Source organism: Phaethon aethereus (genome assembly GCF_964289735.1).
Source record: "Phaethon aethereus genome assembly, chromosome: Z".
Taxonomy (NCBI): domain Eukaryota; kingdom Metazoa; phylum Chordata; class Aves; order Phaethontiformes; family Phaethontidae; genus Phaethon; species Phaethon aethereus.
In genome coordinates, this window is record NC_138577.1 from 82405719 (window position 1) to 82426688 (window position 20970).

Sequence of the window (20970 nt, forward strand, 5' to 3'; positions counted from 1 at the left end):
CTATAATACATGGACCAAATCCTGATACAAGTCAATGCAGTTTTGCAGAAAGTGATGCCTACTTTGCCTGGGGGCTGGAGCATGCTTTTAATTAATCCTTTCCACACAATTGCATCTACTAAGCAATAAACATCTACTAAGCAATAAAATTAAGGAACTGAAGAGACTGAAAAAGTTAAGCTAGCCTGTGTACAATTCTGACAATACCATTGTACAAGACTCTCAGATTGTGTGCACCAAACACACTGTCCTCTCCAAACCTTCTAATAAGTATTCTCCTCCAATAAAGATACTCACCTCCTTTTATACCAGTGTTCCCCCACAACTGACAACTAAAGAAAGGTAAGAATTCTAAACATTTATCACTTTTATCAGATTTACAGCTTTTTGGTTGCACATCAGAAAGCCAAGGACTTATCACCTTGTGAGACACTAACAGAGTATTCTGCATGAAAAATGCTTTATTAATTGTTCATTTTATTTTTCTAATAGACCAGTGCAGTCTTTAACCATCTGGATTTACTTAATGTGTTCAGATACAGAAACTCAAAGCAAATGCCAGACTTCCTTAGCCTCCTTCTAGCCTTCATAGCTAAGAATACATTTTACTATATATATACCTGAACACTGGGAAGTGAGACATGACCTCAGTGGAATGAAGAGAGCAGTAAAGAAAGGTGCTTCAGTCATATTTAAAAATTAATGTAATTTACAAAAAAAGCAAAGGATATTGTTTTATGATGACTGTATGGAAGGGGATGATTTTCACTTTCATATTACTTATGAAAAGAATGCTATGAGCACCTAAAAGATATGTTTTCTAGTTTTAGGAAATAACCTGTTTTCCAGGTGAACGCAGGTAGTATCTACATAGTAGGATGTCTAAAGAACATATTCTGAAGGTGAAATTACAGATACAGTGATCACCAGTAAACATGCAAAGGGCCCTCCACAAGTTTTCATAACTCATGTAAGGAATTAATAGGTAACTTGGAAGCATCGCCTTTGGTACAACAGTCCTTTATCATTACTGAGCAAAGCAGGCCAAGTACAAACTATGCAGGGTATCACACATACTCCTCAGTCAAAGGAAATCAGACAGAACTGTGCCTGGGAACCTCTGCTTCTAACAACAGTCCACTGGACCATGGAGAACCTCAAAACCAAAGAAAGTAACGGAGAGAGGTTCTCCTGAATTTGCAGGAAGGCTATTTGCTCAGAGATCTGAAATCTGTTCGTCTCATTCATTAGACCCATATATTTCATGATCCCATGGCAATACAATTTGGCATTCATCCCATGACTGACACTGAATCCAGCACTTTGTAGATTATCTTTGATCGCTCTTTGGGGATGATGGGGAGCTCTTGTTTTGATTTTTGTTTTACGCAGAAGATGTTAACATGCATTCTCCACGGAAACAAATAGCTGGAAATCAGATTTAGAATTCAATTTTTTTTCCCCACAAAATACAGCAATAAATGCAGAGACCCAACGTATTCTTATGAAAGACTCACAAAGAGATTGATCAACTATCTCAAACATCCAAACACTATGCCAAATAACTTCCAGAAAAATTTGATTCATATCACTATAACCTTTAAAAGGAATAATCTGGACAGGACTGATTATAGCATAATCTTTAATATACCCTACAACCTTCAGGTAAAGCTAAGCTCCCCACCATACAGCTCACTATTAAAATGTGCTAACAAGTCAGGTGGAAATGTGATACCAGATGAGACTGTACAGCATGCAAGGCAATGAATGCGTCTTTTTTTCTTATCCTGTGAATTACCTGGCATTCTTTTGGGAGCCATAAAAACAAACAAGACACACTTACTCATACCAGAAGTAATCTTTCAAAGAGCTGTGGAGAAGACACTAATAAAACCTTACCTGGAAAATAATCAAGATTTCACTATAGCTACTTGTGAGAATTAATAGATCTCTCTTTGCACCAACACCACATGGAAGAATTTCCATTGTAAGCAGGGTGAGAGAGAGGCTCAGGAACTTCTGGACTGTAAAAAGATCTTAACCATTATGTAAAGAAATCATCTTGTTGGAAAGAACTTTTCAGGTACCAACCCACCAAACCCAGGGTCCAGAGAGGTGAATGAATGGCCAGGCCTGAGAAAGAGGAGAATGGTCACTTGTGGCAGTCAGAAGTTTACTGGTAGGGGTGCTGCTAAAAATCCATCTTCTCCAAGAAATCACAAGGTTTATGTTTTATTTCCCCTTTTAACCAAGTACATTTTCAGCTTGGAAAGAAGCGGAAAAAGGGAAGGAACAACATGCACGTTGGAACATGCTTCTCTCAACAGAAGATCTCAGTCCAAAGCCCAGAGGAACAAGATCTTAACCACAGAGATAAAGAGTATTCCTTTAGAATTCCTTTTCTGTGAAGAAAGAAAAACCCATTCTACGGTGAAGACTAAAATTTGTCTCAGAGCATCCACATAAATGATTTTTCACAAGACTTCAAAGCATGGAGAAGTTTTCCTCCAGGAAAAGTAATAGGTACCTGGAAAAGAAACATGGGGGCTTTTCTGCTTCAGATAAGCTACTCCTACTGAAACGCCTGCAACATCAACAGGCTAAGTGAGCACCTGTTTTCCTTCCTGAGTTACCTGAAATCTAAACAATTTCTAACTCTGTATCATTTACATTAAAACTTCAAGGCCAGAACCTATCTCCCTGATCCAGCGTACGCACTTTCATGACATGCATCTTTTCAAGCCTAAAATATATTATATAAATGTACCTAATGAGTTCAGAACCTTGTTCACTCAGAAGAAAACACTTCCAACTGCAAATCTCAATAGAAAATAACAACAGAATCCCTTTTAGATAATAGAAGGAGAAGCTGCAAATACTTAACCTCAGGATAAGCATAGAAAAACTTCCTTTTAAAACCAGAATAGGCTGCTGCTTTTCTATTTATTGGATTTTTAGTGAGATGAGCATTTTTAGTAGAGCAAGCAGTTACAGCCTCGACCTTGAGTCACTTCATGTTCCTGCTGTCAGACATGAAAGACTCCTCCTCTCACTAGCTCGGTAAAAATCAAAAGTTGTATTAGTACAATCCAAACACAATGGAACAGTACTTCCAAAACCTTTCTCTGCAGAATGGGGATGCTTCTGCATAAAGAAACGTGTACACACATATGTATCAGAAAATTTAAATAATAGTTACCCAAAAGAATTTGGGTTTACTGTTATTTTACACAAATAGTCAAGAAGAGACTCAGTGGCACAAACTGATAGGCATACACAGGTTAAGACTCAGTTTGCCTGATTAGGCAGTTGATATTACAGGAAACTCCATATGCACTCTTTTTCAGTACAGCAGAGTCCAAGAAAGATCCTGCAAGTCTTCTCACCCAAGTATATTGCAGATGTACAAAGTGCAACTGCAGATATTTGATGGTATTCAACGACAAGCAAAGCACATGAAATCTTATGGCAAAGTAAACAATGAAATGAACCCTATCTCTCAAAAATGCATTGTCAGAGAAGAGGGAGGGAGAGGGCTGCCAAATAGCATTATTTTTGCAACTGCAGTTAAGATACTGTAGAACTTCAAGTAAACTTAAAAAAAACAAACCTTACTTGTATCTATCCTTTTTATGAGTTAATCTGTTTGTGTTCCAGATTGACTTGCAACTACGTTGACTGAGACAGCAGTATTTCATAAATCATTAAATCATCTGCAAGTGCTTTCCTCCTCCACCAAACATTTTTAAATGCTTCTCTCTTCACAAAAGCAAAGACAGACAAGATACTGGTTCAGCTAATTCAGCCTACTTAGTGTTAAACATGACATGTATGGTGTAACCAGATCACTCACATCTTCAGCAAGAACGATTTTTCTTACGTGAAGTAGAACACATACCTAATAAAAAATTCTGAATTGCTAGTATGAATTAATAAACAAGCCTTCTGTGCTTTTTGTACTCAATAATTACAGTTTTCAGATATGACAATGCAGCTACAAATGCTTTATTACTTGACCTGCAATTTAACAGCAGAGTTTTGATTTACCAGATGCCTCAACCTGATGGTGAAGCAAGAATCCAGGAACCTGCTCTCTGATGGTCTTCACTGATGATGGAATTTTGACCCCTCTGGAGTCAACGGCAAAACACTACAAAGGATTTAACTTAATAAGTGCTCATCTTCCTCTACTGTGAAATATGCTTGGCTGTATTTTGTAATGATTTGTCATGTTCTTGAGTGTACAATACACTCATGAGTGAACAATACACTCATGAACTATTAAATACATGTGAGATTCTCAAAGTTTGCACTTATCATGATGCAGACTGCCTTACTAAGCAAAAAGCACATCACGCTAAGGAGCACTATGAGTCTTGCTAGATATTAGACAAGTTTATCTCAACTGTGACAATAATAATGCAAAAGCTAGCTCTTCCCGTCACCTTAAAAGATTGAGAGAGAAGCGTTTTTAGAAATACCTGGTGAATTAATTTCTGAAATAAACCAATTTATTTCTAAAATAAACATTCATCCTGTCTTAACACAGATTGATGTGCATATAGAAGCATACCATGATTTTATTTTTCCTTCATCAAACACGACTTTGTACAATAACTTAAACATTCAATCACAAAATTGTATCACACACAGAACTCATTTGAGTATTTTCTCTTTTTTTTTTAATTATGACAATACACATCATAATGGAGACCGAACAGAGCAATAAGGCCATGTAATATTTCAAGACCTGTAGAAGTGAGAAATGCTACAAGGGTGATGTTAAGACAATATTTTTTTGTTTGACATTCTTTTGATTCATCTGTTGATTCTTAGTATCCCTTAAAATTTAGATTCTTTTTAATTCTTAACTTCTTCTTAGTATACCTCAAAATTTAGAACTTACTGATCAGTGAAACTCTTATGAGTGTAAAGGATTGTGGATTCCACTCCTTTTTAGATTTCCAAGTATTTTTCCATTGAAAATTTCCTCTTGCTGATCATCATGTTTCAAAATTGTTTCACAACATTTACAGGTTTCAGATTTTTGTCATTTGTTATACATATTATATTTTGAGAGCACATTGTCCCCCACTGAAGTCAACTGTTGTACTGTGGATTTTGATCTCCACAAATTTAATTCACTAATGCCATTCCCTGCAGTCATAAGCTATTTCTCCTTCAGTGGGGAATTAAACCTTGCTCTTATAACAACAATTCAAAACAACAGTGAAATATTGTATTTTTACAACAATTGTGTATTTAAAACAGAACAGGTGAAAAAGATTGCAGCAATTACATGTGCAAGAGTTACTTAATTTTTATTTTGAGGAATATGCTTTACCAAGTTGGTTGACCTTAGCATTTCTGTGGGTGGAAAAGTTCCTTATAACTTTGTTCCTCTCTCTGACACTTCTTTTTTATTAATTACAACTAGTAATCAATGTAGCCCAGACGCGACTGTGCAAAATTGTCCAAGCTCCTTTACCAATTAGCCTCATAATTTAACCACCAAGAACAGGGTATTAAAGTGGCATTAGTTTCTAAGTAAAATATGCTGAACAGTTCTAACAGAGTTAATAGTGCATTTACAACGTAACTCATTGTTAACAACAAGTAAGGCAAGATCACCACTAGCTCACATACTGTGGGATGCTAAGACATTATCAGATTATGACAACAGAGAATGGTCACTTAGCTGATTCATTTCCATTTTTCCAAATTTATGTTTGTAAGACACAAAAGGCCAAGGCAGTCTAATTTTAATTTTATTTGTAAAAATATTTTCCTGCAGTAAATAGACAGTATTTTTGAGAAAGACCTGGAAAACACTCAAGGAAAGAGGTTTCAGAGTTGTACCGTGAGAAAGTTATCTTCTCTCTTTAGACTACATGAATGGCCTAACTGAACAATAAACTCAGAGTGGTCAGCCTCCTACCGATTTTGTCAGTAAAAATGAAATCACCGGATGGAGAGGAGCTGACATCGCAGAAGGAAGCCAAATTCCATCCCAACTCTGGAATGCAATTCTACATTTCTGGAGTGCTCCATTTACATTATGAGAATGCAGAAACAGGAATGTAACTGTTGCAATGTTTTAGAATCTAGTTTCTAGAACTACTTTTTTATTATTACAAGTTTTGCAGGCAAAACACCACCAAACTCCCTGCTGTGTTTTGAACTAAGTCTCAAAGGCATCAAAATTGGTGTAATACTTTTGCCCTTTATTCTTCCCGTTCTCTTGGACCAGATGATTTTGCATTTAACTTGTTCTGTGACGCTTACATGTTTATTACACTGATGAAAAGTACCTACTTGAGGATACAAAACCACCAAGAACAATCACACTTTAAGTCAGTATAGTCCTGACAGGAGCTAGATGATAAATTCCATCTACTGAATAACCTTTTCTTCAGCGTCAATAGAGTATGGATATTTGGACAGGACATATCTGTGCTTCCATTTGCCCTGTGCCTTTGTGACCAGCCTGATGTGTCTGTGGGGGACAGACAGAAGGACATTCTTCATTCTGCATTAACACATGGCACTGCACTTTGATCTCTGAGATGGCTTCCAGGAGTTTTCCATATGGTGCTGGGTAATCACAGAATTAGCAACTCCCAATTCTAAGGCATCCCCAGAAAACCGAAAGTTAGTTATGTAAGACTGACACCACCTATATGACCAAAATACTTTTCTATCACATTTATACATACAATTAATAAAAGCGTGGTAAAGACAGACAAAACTTACATAGTCATGAAAGGCTTTTGCTTCACTTGAATGTTCACATGTTTCTCGTCTTTCTGGAGCTGCACAGTAGAGATCCCAGAATACACTGCAAGTTAAGAAGTTACAGAAATGGTGAGAAAATCATTGTAACACTCGTGCAGATTTTATGGCGTACGCACACCATACATGCATGTTGATATACAGAAACACACATATCACCTCCTTGCCAAGGGACGAAAACACCTTTGTGAAATCACTTAGTTTTGTAAAATACCTATGAAGAATCCAATCCTGCTATCGATTCTCCAAGGCAAGTAGTGCTGTATTCCTTTAATACCACTGTATACCGAGCAAGAAAGTAGTCTAACATACAAGGTTTAAGGGTCTAAAGCATATTACTAAAACCCTGCATTTAACCTCATCCCTCTGTCGACTGCTGCAATTAACTTCCACATAGCATGGAAAGGGACAGACTCATAATAGCATGAAAAGGCAAGAAACTGGAAAAAAAATTGGGAGTTCTTCCAAGGTCCAATACTGTGCTTTAAACAAAAGTTCCCAGAGAAACAGGTGTATGGAGAAGAGTAGGAAATAGATGAGTATGTTCTTGAGTTATGAAGAGTAAAAGAAAATTATGATGCTCCCACCAGTCTCCCCCCTAACCCTCTTCAAATAGTTATATACAAATCAGTTCTAACACAAAGTTTCTGGAAAGAAATTATGTGTGTGCTAGAACAATCCAATGAATAAAATTTCTTACGAGTTTCATAGCGTTTCTTTATTGTTTTAGGCTTAATCCTCTATAGCTTAATCCAGCACCATACTAAGGAATTGTAGAAAATTTGAGCACTCTGCTGCAGATGATCAAAATTAACGATAATGCAGACATACAAGGAACATGTTCTCCTTGCCAGGCTTCCACCACATATATAAAATCTATGAAAGAAAGGTCAATGAAGAATATGCCACTTTCCTTGCAGCTGTACAAATCATTTGGGTTCGAATGGGGCCACTTTAAAACTTTTAAATTCTTGTACTCCTGACAGTTGGACATAGCATCTGTATTTCGTGTTCTTTCAAACACAAGCATATTGGATGTATTAAAATCATGTGACAACTAATAAATACCATGACTAAATAGCAGTAACTATGAGCACCCTTTTCTCCTTGGGAACTCTACACACACAAACGTGTCTCTGCACGCCAGTGTATATAAGCAAATGGTATCATGCATAAAAAATTACAAGTCAACCCTGTGTCTACCCATATTCTGAGCTGAGAGAAACTGTGCAAATGCAGACATTGCAGCACCAAGCCCATGTTAATGCACGCTGCCTCTCTAAAAGGCTGGTAGCTTGGGTTCAGATACTTACTTTCATATGCTATTCCCATGACTAGAATGTGGACTGATGACTGAGGAAGTTCACATCTACATGCACAGTCTCTGTATATACTGTTTTTTTCGAATGCAGTTATTTAGGATATGTAGAATGATCTCCTAAATGCACAATTTACTGGAAGGCAGTGAAGAAAGAAATGCAAGCCACCTGTTTCCAAAGATGCTTTCTTATTCAATGCACTATGCAATATTTATTTTCCTGTATCTAATATCTCTATCTTTTTCTATAGCCAATTTTCTGTTCCTTCATTCCTTAACAAGAAAATGGTTGTTGATCCTCATCTTCACATTCCTTTTACAATGCTCACTGGAATTTCTTGCCTCCAGCTGCTGGAACTAGCAGTCGACATTCTAAAAAATCAGAGGAAAAGCAAATTGATACTTACCACCACCATGAATGCAAGAATCCTGGGGGCTCCCCCAGTGTGATGTTTTTTTCCCATCTTATCTAAAACAAAACAATAAAAACAGACATGTACATGTTTGTGATCACTGTGACTAAAATGCATTACATAATTCAGGCTGATAGCAAAAAGGAAAAGAAGAAAAGATTTCGTAGTTATGGAAGGCTTTATCATCATCAATCTGGATAGCCATATTACTTTATTACACTTATTAACATATTTGATACTTAAAATATGCTTTTCTTACTCTAGGAAAGCATATTTTAGAATTTTTTTTTTTTTATGCCGAATACAACTTTATTAATGATCTACTTTGTGCCAGTCTACCACTGAGACACGCATTATTTTAAGGTCAAAAATACATGGCCAAAAACCCCAAAGTGTTAAAAAGTCCCCTTAACATGATCTAAAGATTCTCCAGTTTGCACGAAGGAAAACACAGAAGACGCAGAACTGATGTTACTGGTTCAGCAGGTGGCAGTCTTCCCTCCGCATCCAAAGCAAGCCAGTGTTTTATAATCCTCAAGGAGTGCTTTACTCTTAGAGGTAATGTGGCAAATACGAGCAGCATCAGAATTATAACCCCATCTCCCACCACTCAGTGAAAATGTAAAGCTAGTTTGGCTTGGCTTGTCTGCGCTGGCAACCTCTCCTGAACAGAGATATACTGCCTATGACTTCTTTCCCACCTGGTTTGTTTAACACTGTTTTCAAAGGAAGTGCAGTTTAAGAACCCTTACCCTTGACTTCACACTTGTTCGTCAGCAAACCCATTAGACAACATGTGTGACAGCGTTCTGTCTCTCTGCAATACTTCCCAAATGTCGTTCTTAACGACAATCACGCAACCATTTATCAATGCCATAATCATTAGTTTTTCCTTAACTACAAAATTAAATCGTTTGGACTACAATAAAGCTCGTGTAACTGCTGAAGGAGCTCTGTTGCAAACGACTGGAGGTCCTGCAGAAATCCACACAACACTGTACAGAAGAACATCACATGTTGTAACTGTGTGAAACTACGGTGCTGCATGCACTACAAATTCTTCCAGTTACAACTACACAGATTTATTTCCTGTCCAATTTTGTTTAAAAAAAAAATGTTCAAACACAAACAATATTATGCTCTAGGGACATAAGTAATGGCAGACAAAAAGAGAATTATTTTAATGAAATGCTTAAACAGCCTTAATATGAAAGGTATTTAAAGACATATATACAGAAGTACATAAAAGCTTACTATAAAAGGTAGATATAGTGTTCATAATGCAAGAGGCACTGGTAAAGCTGGCATTTTCCAAAAGAACTGAAACTTTGATTCTCAACTCCAACCTGATTTCCACATCCAATTCTTAAGAAATTTAAATACATACAGGTTCTGTCAATAGCTTGCAGGAGAAGAATATGTAGTTCGTGCACCTAAAAAATGTTGTTTGCACTCATATGAAGTAACCTAGCATAATTTTGACACATTATTTGAATATAACTATTCAGAAATAATTTTGCTATTTAAAAATTATTTTTAATAGGTAACCTTGATGCACTGTCACTTCTGTTGGTAAAGTTGGCAGAATGAAGCAACTGCATGGCACTTAACCCCACTACCACCATGTAACAGCAGTTAATATATAGAAGTGTATTTTAAAAAGCTCGTGCTTAAGCGCTGCCAGATAAAAATACTAATAAAAGTTTAAAATATAAATAAAAGCCAAAGCTATAATGAAGGTATTACATGCTCTTCAAATACACTTCTCTGAGGCATGATTGCTCCTCACGTACTGGGAATGGCTTGGAACAACTTGTGCTCATCACCAGGAATACTCAGTACTTCTGAGAAGTTTCAAAAGCAACACAATGAAGAGATGCAACATACAACCAAAGCAAAAAACTATTCCTGAAGCTGAAAAATCATTCAGTTAAGAGTAAAAATTATGTCTGTGTAGAAAGCCCTTGCTATGTCCAAGCAGTATTCATGTTCTTCAAAGCAGTGCTTGATGAGGAAATTGCCCAATTCACAGGTCTTATACTGGTCCTTTTTAACAGGACATATTTCATCTTGAGAAATTTATTCAGAGAAGGAGCCTAAAGCGAATGTAGAAGTTTGAGGCTTGCTTGAAGAGGTTGTGTTCTGTTCTTCAAAAAGTACATACTTCTGTCTCGCATGGCAGATGTGCGTCTGTCTGATCACAGAAACTTACATTTATAGACATTAGCTTTAAAGAAATATCCTCATTGTCAACTGTCTTGATTAAGCTCATAACCGGTGACTGATTACCTAGGAAATGCCCACCTTCCTGGTCCAGCCATGTAATGGGAATTATTCCTCCAAGGCTAGAACCTAACTTCAAGGCTAGAAAATATGTATGATAAGGATCAGCTCTTCAAGGAGAACACAGGAACTGGGACACCAAAGGAAAAATTCTGGAGCAGAACACCTTCTTTTGTTTCAAAAATGTGTGTACCTCATCTGAATAGCTCCATTCAACACTCACAAGCAATGACATGGCTTAGGTGAAAGCTAGTTGTGCTTGCCATTTTGCCAACTGTATGATGAATTGGTATGAAACAGCTATTGAGTTACTTCAACTCAGTACTTCATGCCATGTCTCTTGAAAGGAAGTAAATCTGCAGATCAAGATACAAGAGTTACAGCCAACAAACTGAAGAGGTCTCTGCTACCAAGAGACCCAGGAAAATGCTAGATGAGCTTGTTTTGGAGATGAAGGCAACAAAGCTTTGAAGGCTGTACTCAACAAGGACCACAAAGCACAGTTCACCTTTTAACTGAAAGATCAGCAGAGGATTTCTAGGCGTCACTGAATCATAGAATCACAGAATCACAGAACAGCTCAGGTTGGAAGGGACCTTTGAAAGATCATTTGCTACAGCCCTTTGTGGGAAAAGGAGCCTAGATGAGATTGCCTAGCATGCTGTCCAGTTTTGTCTTGAAAACCTCCAGTGATGGGGACTCTACCATGTCCCTGAGGAGGTTGTTCCAGTGAATGATTGTTCTCACTGTAAAAAAAACTTCTTTCATGTATCAAGATGAAACGCCTCCCTGTGCAAGTTGTACCCATTGCCCCTTGTCTTCTCCATGTGGCTTCTAATGAAGGGAGAGCCTCTGTCCTCTTTGTAGCTACCCTTTAAGTACTCAACACTGTGATGAGGTCCCTCCCTGAGCCTTCTCTTCCCCAGGGAGAAAAGACATAACACCTTCAGCCTTTCCTCACAGGGCAGGTTCTCCAGCCCTTTGACTTGTGGATCAGTTCTATGAAATTTAAACTAGACACAAAGTATTGCAAAAATATAGGAATGCTTAGGACAACCATCTTTAAGTTATCTAGTAGCAGAGTGGATCCCATGATATCCAACTTAAATTTTCCTCTTCTTAGTTTTGTTCCATTACTCTTAGCCACGTTTCTTGGTAGAGCTTTAAGGGAGGGCTCTTAACCTTTGTCATTTATATATGTATAGATACCACTGACCACTGTATAGCTCAGACAGTGAAGGTATTCTTACTTCTTTTATGCCTCAATGTTCAGTTTTAGAGCTACTCTGAACTATCTCATATTTAACAAAATCCACCCGAACTATCCTGGGCAGGCACAGACTACCAGAGCAGAGAGGGCATTGAGCCCCAAAAGCCATTCTTTTTAAGGAGGGACCAAACCAATACAGATTTTCTCCTCTGCTACCTGGGTGCCTCCTACACCTGAAGTACTCTTACAACAAGCTCGTGACAACAGGGCAGTGGCTTCTCAACAGTCATGAGCCAGAACAGGATGAAAATAAATTTCATTACATCCTAAATTCATTAGAAGACTTTTTTTGCACTTCTTTCAGTTAATGTTTTCTTGTTTTGATCCCATATGCCAAAACTCACTCTCTAACAAGAACAGCTGACTCACCTGGGGTACAGTGTCAGGGTAGAGCTGTTTGTGGTTTACAGGCCAGGACTGAATGGGCGTATTTTTTCTGCTGCTTTTACCACTTGCCATTTAACTTGTGCATTTTAGTTTATTTTCTCCAAGCCCTATTAGTGTAGAGTTTCCTCAATCTCAACCTGTCCACCCAAACACAATTTTTTTCCAGGCTTCTCTGTATCAGTGATAACTGCCTCTAGTTCCAACATATAACCATTCACAAGTATTGTCAGCATAGTATTTACCCTTCTGCATTGCTAATGAATGAGCTAAATAGATTTCACATGAACCTGTGAGTTTAACAGACACCTCATACCAACCCTATACATTATTCGTCCCTGACCCGTGTTTACTGTCTTTTGGCTAGCACCGGTCGTAATTTGGAAGATTGTATATATATGCTCATTATTACAGTCATTCAGACCTGAGAGTTTCTCTGTAACACAAGCCTGAATTAGTTTTAAAAGCTAAGTTTAAAGATACTATATTCCACACTTTCTAAAAGTCCAAGTGTCCTACAAGTTATAATTCTGTCAAATTAATCTTGCAGTGTGTATTATTTACAAATGACAGCTATTTTGGGAAAGCCAAGATGATACTCTCCATTATTTGCTCTCTTATTTTTCCACTGCTTTACCAAAGAGAGTAAGCAGTTGTCAAAAACATACTTTACCACAAACATAAACTGACACTACCACAATTCTACCCTTTTTCCTTATCTCTGCTACGTGAATTTTCTATGAACACCACAAACAATGCTCCAGACTCTCACCCTCCCTCCCCCACCTCCAAAATGTCATCACCAGTATAGTAATTTTATTAGTTTTGGAAGAGTATCAGTTGAAGCAGCAAATTTTCCTAGTACAACACCTTGCGTATTTTTTCCTCACTTCTGCTCACTACTCAACTATTATTATGTTAAATGTTCTCATCAAAGAAAGATTAAAAGCAATAATAAATCAAAAAGACCTCAATATGTTTGGCATACAGCTTTTTTTGTATCCCAGAGTAAACGTAAAATGCTAAAGAGACATAATTTACTTCATCTTCAAAAGATGTATACAAAGTCTTTGAAAGACTATGAAAAATAATAACTATTGTGTAAAGGTAGAAATTCCACTCGCAGTTGCAAGTGTTTAAGAAGCAGGACCTAAATGGTTGTAGTCATAAGTGATTTGCCAGATGAAAAGAAATGAAGTGGTTAGAAGCATGGCAAGAATACACAGCGAGATCAGCAGTGCTTAAAGGAATAAGAACTGCAAGTGTATGACAGTAGGATGTACAACACATGATCGCTGTGAATTTTGGAAGGGTACAACATTCACAACTGCAGATACCAACAAGAAGCTAGGTCATCAAAAAAGGGTACCATTGATGCATTCTCTAACATGCACATTTATTATAGAAAACAGAACAGACTTTCCCCAATGTAGCAGCAAATCACAGAACAGGGATAACAAATCACAGCAAAAACAGTTATGCAAACTGGCTTCTGCAGAATCAGAAATCTACACTGATCAGTGTCAAGAGAAATTCAAAGTTGTCACTGCTTTTTATTCTAGACCAACGCGTATTGATTTCATTTGCACACATTGGAAAGTTGTGTAAGGAAAAAAAGAATGGGAAAACATACCTCTGATAAAAACGTCTGAGCCGATTTCTGTGCTCCTACATGGAGCAGATATTCATATACGTACAGTGCTAATCTGAAAAATAAACAAAAAGGACAGTATTTAGTATTGTGCATTTGTTTGTTCCTCTTCATTAGAAACAAGGCATCATCAGAAGTTTGAGGTGCACTCTATTGCCTTTCGCAAACCACCATGTACTGAACATGTCAAATCTATTATCTATACCACTATCTGTAACTTTGAAACTAGACATGTAGGTCAACCTGAGCAGAGGTGTTTAAAAAGTAGTTAATTAAATATTATTAAAACCCCAAATTACTTAATGTCAACATTTTAATGATATTTGGACAAGTGCACAGTGAGCTAACAACTGACCTACTGCTGCTCTGTATTTGCCCACCCTATACCATGCTCACCGTAAATATGGTATATACATAACAGCAACACCAATTACTTTTCCAGAATAAGTTTTTTTTACATGTAGAATGTGCCAAGCTGTTAGCACACTTGAGCAATAGCCTGTGTTTATTTGAAGAACGTGCAAACTTTGGGCTGCATCAGGAAAAGTAATCCTAGCATCTATCCACAGCATGCAGTACAACCACGTCTCTCAAGCAAAGTGCAACCAGTTTTAGATTCATTCAGGCTTGTGCATCTAGGAGCTCTGATGACAACAGAGCTGCAAACAACTCTCACAGCTCCCAAAGAAGCTTCCCGAAAAGTGATCTTCAACACCCAGGCACATCTCCAACCACGTTCAAAGAGCTGGAATAAGAATCTGACTATAGAAAAAGGACTCATTCCCTGAATGACTACCCACCGCATCTTGGGCAGGGAAGCTCTGTTCAGCAACCCAAGAACAGGTGAGCTGTAACAACAAACAATTTCTACTGACACAGGCTATGTAGGCAAGATTTAATTAGAAAACCAAGAAGTAACCCCTCCTATTCTCCAGCTGACTCTCCAAAGAGGCTCCCGTCTGTCTGCAAGTTTCAGGTCTTTCAAAATGAAATCTTGTTTAAAAGAATGATTTGATAATAATGCTCGGAAATTGTCTATAAAATATTTCAGTCCAAGAAAAGAAAAGAAAGTCAGGCTGAGCATCTTTTAAATTTGCTAGCTGAGCTGTTTTTAAAAAGTAAAATATACTTGCATGCACTTCATGATACACCACTATTCTTATTTGAAACATTTTACTATTCATATTCAAAAAAATGTAGTTTAACTAAGCAAAAGGCAGAGAATATCTATTTTCCTGTTACTGTTCAAAACATTATGCAGCATGAGATAACTGTCATCATGGCACTGACAAAATAGTAATTATTGCAGTAACCTATTAAGTGTGAAATTTTAAAATCTAGGAGAGGCATTCCATTAAAATTCTTTTCATTAGTTGTTTATGCTTTGTACATGCAATACATGCACTACGTTGCGCTCTCCAACATCAAAAGCAAAAATGTACTTTTTTCCTCAAATTAAAAAAAAAGAAAATGAAATCAATAGTCAAACATGTGACTGATTTTAGTTTGAACCTTGAGACAGATCATATCCACCTTTTAATTCCAGTATTTTAAAGAACAGCTTGTACATGTTGTGCACTATCAACAAATACACAGAGCTTGGTGTGCTACGCAGAAAGCACTTGGTTCTTCTAATGGAGCACAGTATCATCCAGTGCTCAACTGTGAAGCAGCTCAGAGAGGACATAGTGATATGCCTCTGTAAGTACTGTGGAGTGAGAGGATCGTGTACTCTCTAGCCTCTCATTCAAAAAGCACAACTGCATCTGTCCAAACAAACAAACAAAAAAAAGTCAAATCTTGTTAATTTAATTCTTCCTAGTTCAACTATCATTCAATATTTAAGCAATATCTGGTTGCAGAAAAAATCTCAGATCTAAGAAAGACATAACAAGCAGAGAGGAAGCACTTTCTACAACAGCCAAGATGATTTGAGTACCCAATAACGCTTTAAAGCATCTCATTCATCTTCTGAGATTCCCTTTTTTGTTCTTATCAAAACATGAAGCCTGCAGTCCAGATAAAAGGATTTGCGTGATCGTATCCTTTCTAAGGAAAGCACAACAGCACAAAACCCAGGAGTTTACTGCAGGCACACTACCTATGTAAGTCTGCTATCTGTGGAAAGCTTTAGCAAATACTGCACCGTGATACCCCAATATACTTTAATGTCAAGAAAGATTTGTGAGTCTCATCTTAGGACTCCTCGAGTCCACCTGCAAAACATGGCGCACGCAGATGTATTCCAGCCCAAGTCAACATGGCTATCCCATGCCCATCTTCGGTTGTCCAAAAAATCCAACATATTTCAATGCTGCGCAAAAGACAACCCTAAAACTTTGACTTACACACAGAATGTGCTAATTAAGCACAACTAAAACTATAACATCTACAGCTCTTTGACATGCATTACTACATCTTGGTCTAAATACCAAGCTGAGTGGTGCAGCTGACACGCCTGAGGGACGGGATGCCATCCACAGGGACCTGGACAAGCTCCAGGAATGGGCCTGTGTGAACATCATGAGGTTCAACAAGGCCAAGTGCAGGGTCCTGCACCTGAGTCAGGGCAACCCCTGGTATTGGTACAGGCTGTGACATGAAGGGATGGAGAGCAGCCCTGCCAAGAATGACTTGGGGGTACTGGTGGATGACAGAAGAAAGGCTCCTCTGAAGAAAGGCTGACAGAGTTGGGGTTGTTCAACCTGGAGAAGAAAAGGCTCTGGGGAGACCTTATTGCAGCCTGCCAGGACTTAAAATGGGACTTAGAAGAAAGATGGGGACAGACTTGTTAGCACAGCCTGTTGCGACAGGACAAGGGGTCAGGCATAGGTTTAAACTAAAAGAGGGCAGATTCAGACTAGATCTAAGGTAGACATTTTTCACAATGAGGGTGGTGAAACACTGGCCCAGGTTGCCCAGAGAGGTGGTGGATGCCCCATCCCTGGAAACATTCCAGGTCAGGTTGGACGAGGCTCTAAGCAACCTGCTCTAGTTGACGATGTCCCTGCTCACTGCAGGGAGGTTGGACTATATGGCCTTTAAAGACTCTTCCAACCCAAACTGTTCTATGATTCCATACTAGCAGTGAAACGAAACCATGAAACAACTATTTTTAACTGTGGGAAGTAAACATGGCAGATTTCAGGAAAAAAATAAATATTCCAAGTTTTAGGCTTCCAAGTTGATCCACCTATGGTACATTAAGAGCAGGACTATGCTGGCAAGGGGACTGCCTGGCTCCTGTGACAGGAAAGCCAAGACCACCTTCCACAAACAGATGTGAGACACAAAATAACCTGACTGGGTCTTATTAGATGTAAATTGCTGGTCCATCCCTAGTTATTATGCTGTCAGGAAGTCTTTAGAGAAGTTAACAGCATTACAGCTTCATTCAGAAATAAATGCATTTGCCACAAAGATCAAAAGCAAGATACTAATGCTGTAACTAACACAGTAAAACAAAAAGATCAATAGAAACTGATGCTCTGAGGTAAGACAGCAAAGAAACCTAAAATAGATGCAACACTCTGTAACAAGGATTACCAGATACACAAACTTTAGCTACAGCACAAACCAGAATAAGATAAAAATGGCTACAGTCCAAGTGTGTAAAATGAATAAATTATTTAACATCTGTGGAGAAGACTAAGAAAATAATAGTAAGATGGTCTTCAACACCAAAGGACTCGGGTTGGAAATGGCATTTTAAAAGACAGTTTTTACTCATGAAACTGGTGTAAGAAACCGTGCAAAAGCAGCAAGGAAACATATGTTAAATTTTCACATTTGCATACTTGTTGACAACCCATGAGTAATGTGAGGAAAAAATATTTCCAATCAACTTGTGACAACGCTGAAGTAATTTGTGTTAAAGACATACCATAGCCCAGAGTACCTCCCTTCCCTGCAAGACAACTAGATTTACACATGTATCTATGCCTGATGATCTATTCACTCAATTAAAAAAAGTTACTGTCTAGGTCTTACTGCTACAGTGCTCATTTTGCTAAGATGGTGTGTTTTGCCTGAAGTTTCTGCTCTAATTGAACAAGTTCATACATCCTACATGTATCTGCTGAACTCCAAAGAGAAGAATCCTTTATTCAGTTCTGGTCTAGCAGTTATCAGAATATTACCAGGAAATAAATGGCAATCACACTCACTTTGCTGTGGAAATGACCTTCTTACATGTTAAGGTGGGAAGATGCAACTAGCTTAATGGGAACTTAAAACCAAAGCCTTGCAGCAGTATGTCCATTGATGAAAACTAGGTGGTAAACTCCCCCAGTTCCAAGTCAAAAGATTAAGACAACACCAAGCTTTCCATAAAAGGCAGCAAAAAGCTGAAAGCACAGGGAAGATGTTCACCTCGTGGTTTTGGTATCTAACTTCGCTGCTCTGAGTCACATCCCCTGCACCGCCCAGCAAGCTTCATTGACTATATGTAGGTACTCAGCTGTCTGTTCAGACAAAACATATGCCTACAGAAGAAGGGCTGAAGTTATTATCACTGTCTTTCAGGAAGTAATTTGTCCATAAAAGCTAAAACAGCAGTATCTTTGTTTCACTCCGTTAGGAAGATGTGTACAGAGAAACTTTCTGTCTCTCAACCGAAGACTGAACTTCAAGCGTTATTTCTAAAGGAGACAAAGAACAAAAGAAGAATGACCACATTTCTCCACAAAGTTCAAAAGCTGGGGTTAGAAGACTAAGGAATTGCAATAAATTAGCTTCTGCTTTCTCTCGAAAGCTGCCCAGTAAACCTGTCAGAAGCAGGCAACTACTATACACAGTGTCACACAGTTGAGAAAAAGTGCAGTTGCTTTCACTGTTTTACTAGCCACATGTCGTAACTAAAAATATACGTAATTTAACTGAGGTACAGTGGTGTATAACCATTACCCAGAAAGTTATAAAATCAATGTGATGGAGCAAGAGCTTGCCGCTCCCCAGCTTTGGCAGTGTGTCAAAGCACGGTTCAAGTACTGTACCTGCCTTCTGCAGCACCAACAGTCAGCTTGCCACTGTGATAAGCACCTGCTGCCTCCTCGCCACAAAACCTACAATGGTGAACAAGTGCATGTCACAGAAATGTGCCTAGATGCTACCACCTCCTCTGCCAGCAACAGACATTATGCTGTTAACATCTGATGCTGGATCTAAAAAAAAAAAAAAAAAAAAAAAAAAAAGTATCTGTAATGGGAATGTTCCAGATCTGAGCATCATCAAGACAGACCAAGCTGTTTTGGATTGTTCAGACTTAATTTTTCGAAACTATTCATATAATGGAAAGGTCTGCATATGACACACTATCCATGTAACTTTTGGTTTTTAAACTAATTGAAAAACACAATGAAAACTAGTAAATCAACATAAATGCCTAATTTTTAGTTTGTGCGAGGAAGGATAAAGCAGTTGAGCAACATTTAAAAGTAGCTCTACAGGAAAGATCTTAAATGTTCATCTCCGTGTTTCAGGAGACTTGCAATATTCCAAAATCACCACACTGACCTACACAGAGTATAGTAGCTTTTTTTAATTTCCAAAAAGGTTTACAGACCTCAAGTCCAGGAATTCCCAGGAATCTCAGCCATGTAAACCTCATTCTCTAAAACAAGAGAAAGTAGTACTGAATCCATATTTTTAAGTATAATACAACAGCTAAAAACCATCTCAAATTTGGGGTTTCTTGAATCCATCAACTCAGTACTTTTAAAACCGCTCTGAAGCTCTTGACAGTGAGCTGGTTTTGGTAAGTTTCAACTAACAAGGGCAAACAATTTTCTTTTTTTAGAAAATTTTAACGGACATGTATGCCAAACCACTCTTTCTCCTTTATTTGATCATACTGGCAATCATCTTGCTCTCTCTCTCTCTGCCTGCATACATTTATATATGAAATATTTTTCATATATGTAATTTTTTTCATATATACATACACATAAACTTTTCCTATACATCTCATCTTAAATTTAGGTGATTCAGTCAGCTCTCAATTATCCATGATAAGAGAGGACTGGGATAAGAGACGCCAGGCGCTGTGCTGGGTGCAGAAGTGCTTTGCTGCATACAGGTCCACACCTCTACTCAGCTTCCCTGAATAGTAGGAAGATCAATTTGGATGCAGCTTCAAACTCGAGCTATACCCAAGAATTTACTTATGCTTTTCCATTTGCTTAGGCAGGTACATTAACAACGGCCTCAATGTTACAGTGACTGACCTGCACACAACCCCAGCACATCAGCTCTCCCGGGCATGCCATTTCACCTACACATAATTTACATTTTAGTTTGTTTAGCTTGAGGCCAGCAGACTGCTCTTTTCAAGAGCCTCTAATCATGCCAGTCTACTGTTCTTTTTCCGGCTCAAAACATGATCTATGTTAATGTTAGTGCTCTGCAACCTATCAACAATGTGATTAGTTTTCTTAGAAACACCTGGGTGTTAAACGAAACCCAAACACTGGTCTGAGGAAACAGTATGTCCCAAAGGAGATACTCCATGTTTGTTCAGCTACCTGCACTGTCTTTTCTGAGAGCTCCTATCACAGCCCTGCAACCACAGGCAGCATAAAAGTGCATGTATTCAACACTGTTCATATCCATTTATTTCTTCCTTTCTCTGTAGGTAGCAGAAAACATTCTCCTTGTATGCATCTAAATACTTGGAGCTTATATCTAGTCCTATAACAAATAGTGGCCGCTGTGCCTTGTACTCGGCTGACGGTGCTTACCAAATAAGATGGTCCTTCTTGTTTATTCCAGTTTTAAAGACGGGGGAACGGCCTCGTCTAACATTATTCTGGGCAGGCAGACCCATGTCTAGTCTCTCTTCCACCTGATTGCTTGCAAGATG

General features: G+C 38.2%; 1 protein-coding gene across 27 annotated transcripts in view; it reads right to left on the bottom strand.

The window, feature by feature from the left end:
* SSBP2 (single stranded DNA binding protein 2) overlaps positions 1–20970 on the bottom strand; it is a gene marked incomplete at both ends in the record, with an annotated part of 187660 nt that overhangs the window by 128574 nt on the left and 38116 nt on the right. For 24 of the 27 annotated variants that reach the window (XM_082013168.1, XM_082013164.1, XM_082013173.1 and 21 more), the window contains 3 exons: positions 6754–6838; positions 8518–8579; positions 14094–14166. In XM_082013168.1, coding sequence (XP_081869294.1) covers positions 6754–6838; positions 8518–8579; positions 14094–14166 — 220 coding nt within the window. The remainder of the gene's footprint in view (positions 1–6753; positions 6839–8517; positions 8580–14093; positions 14167–20970) is intronic. The other 3 variants (XM_082013176.1, XM_082013174.1, XM_082013165.1) reach the window with 1 other exon arrangement.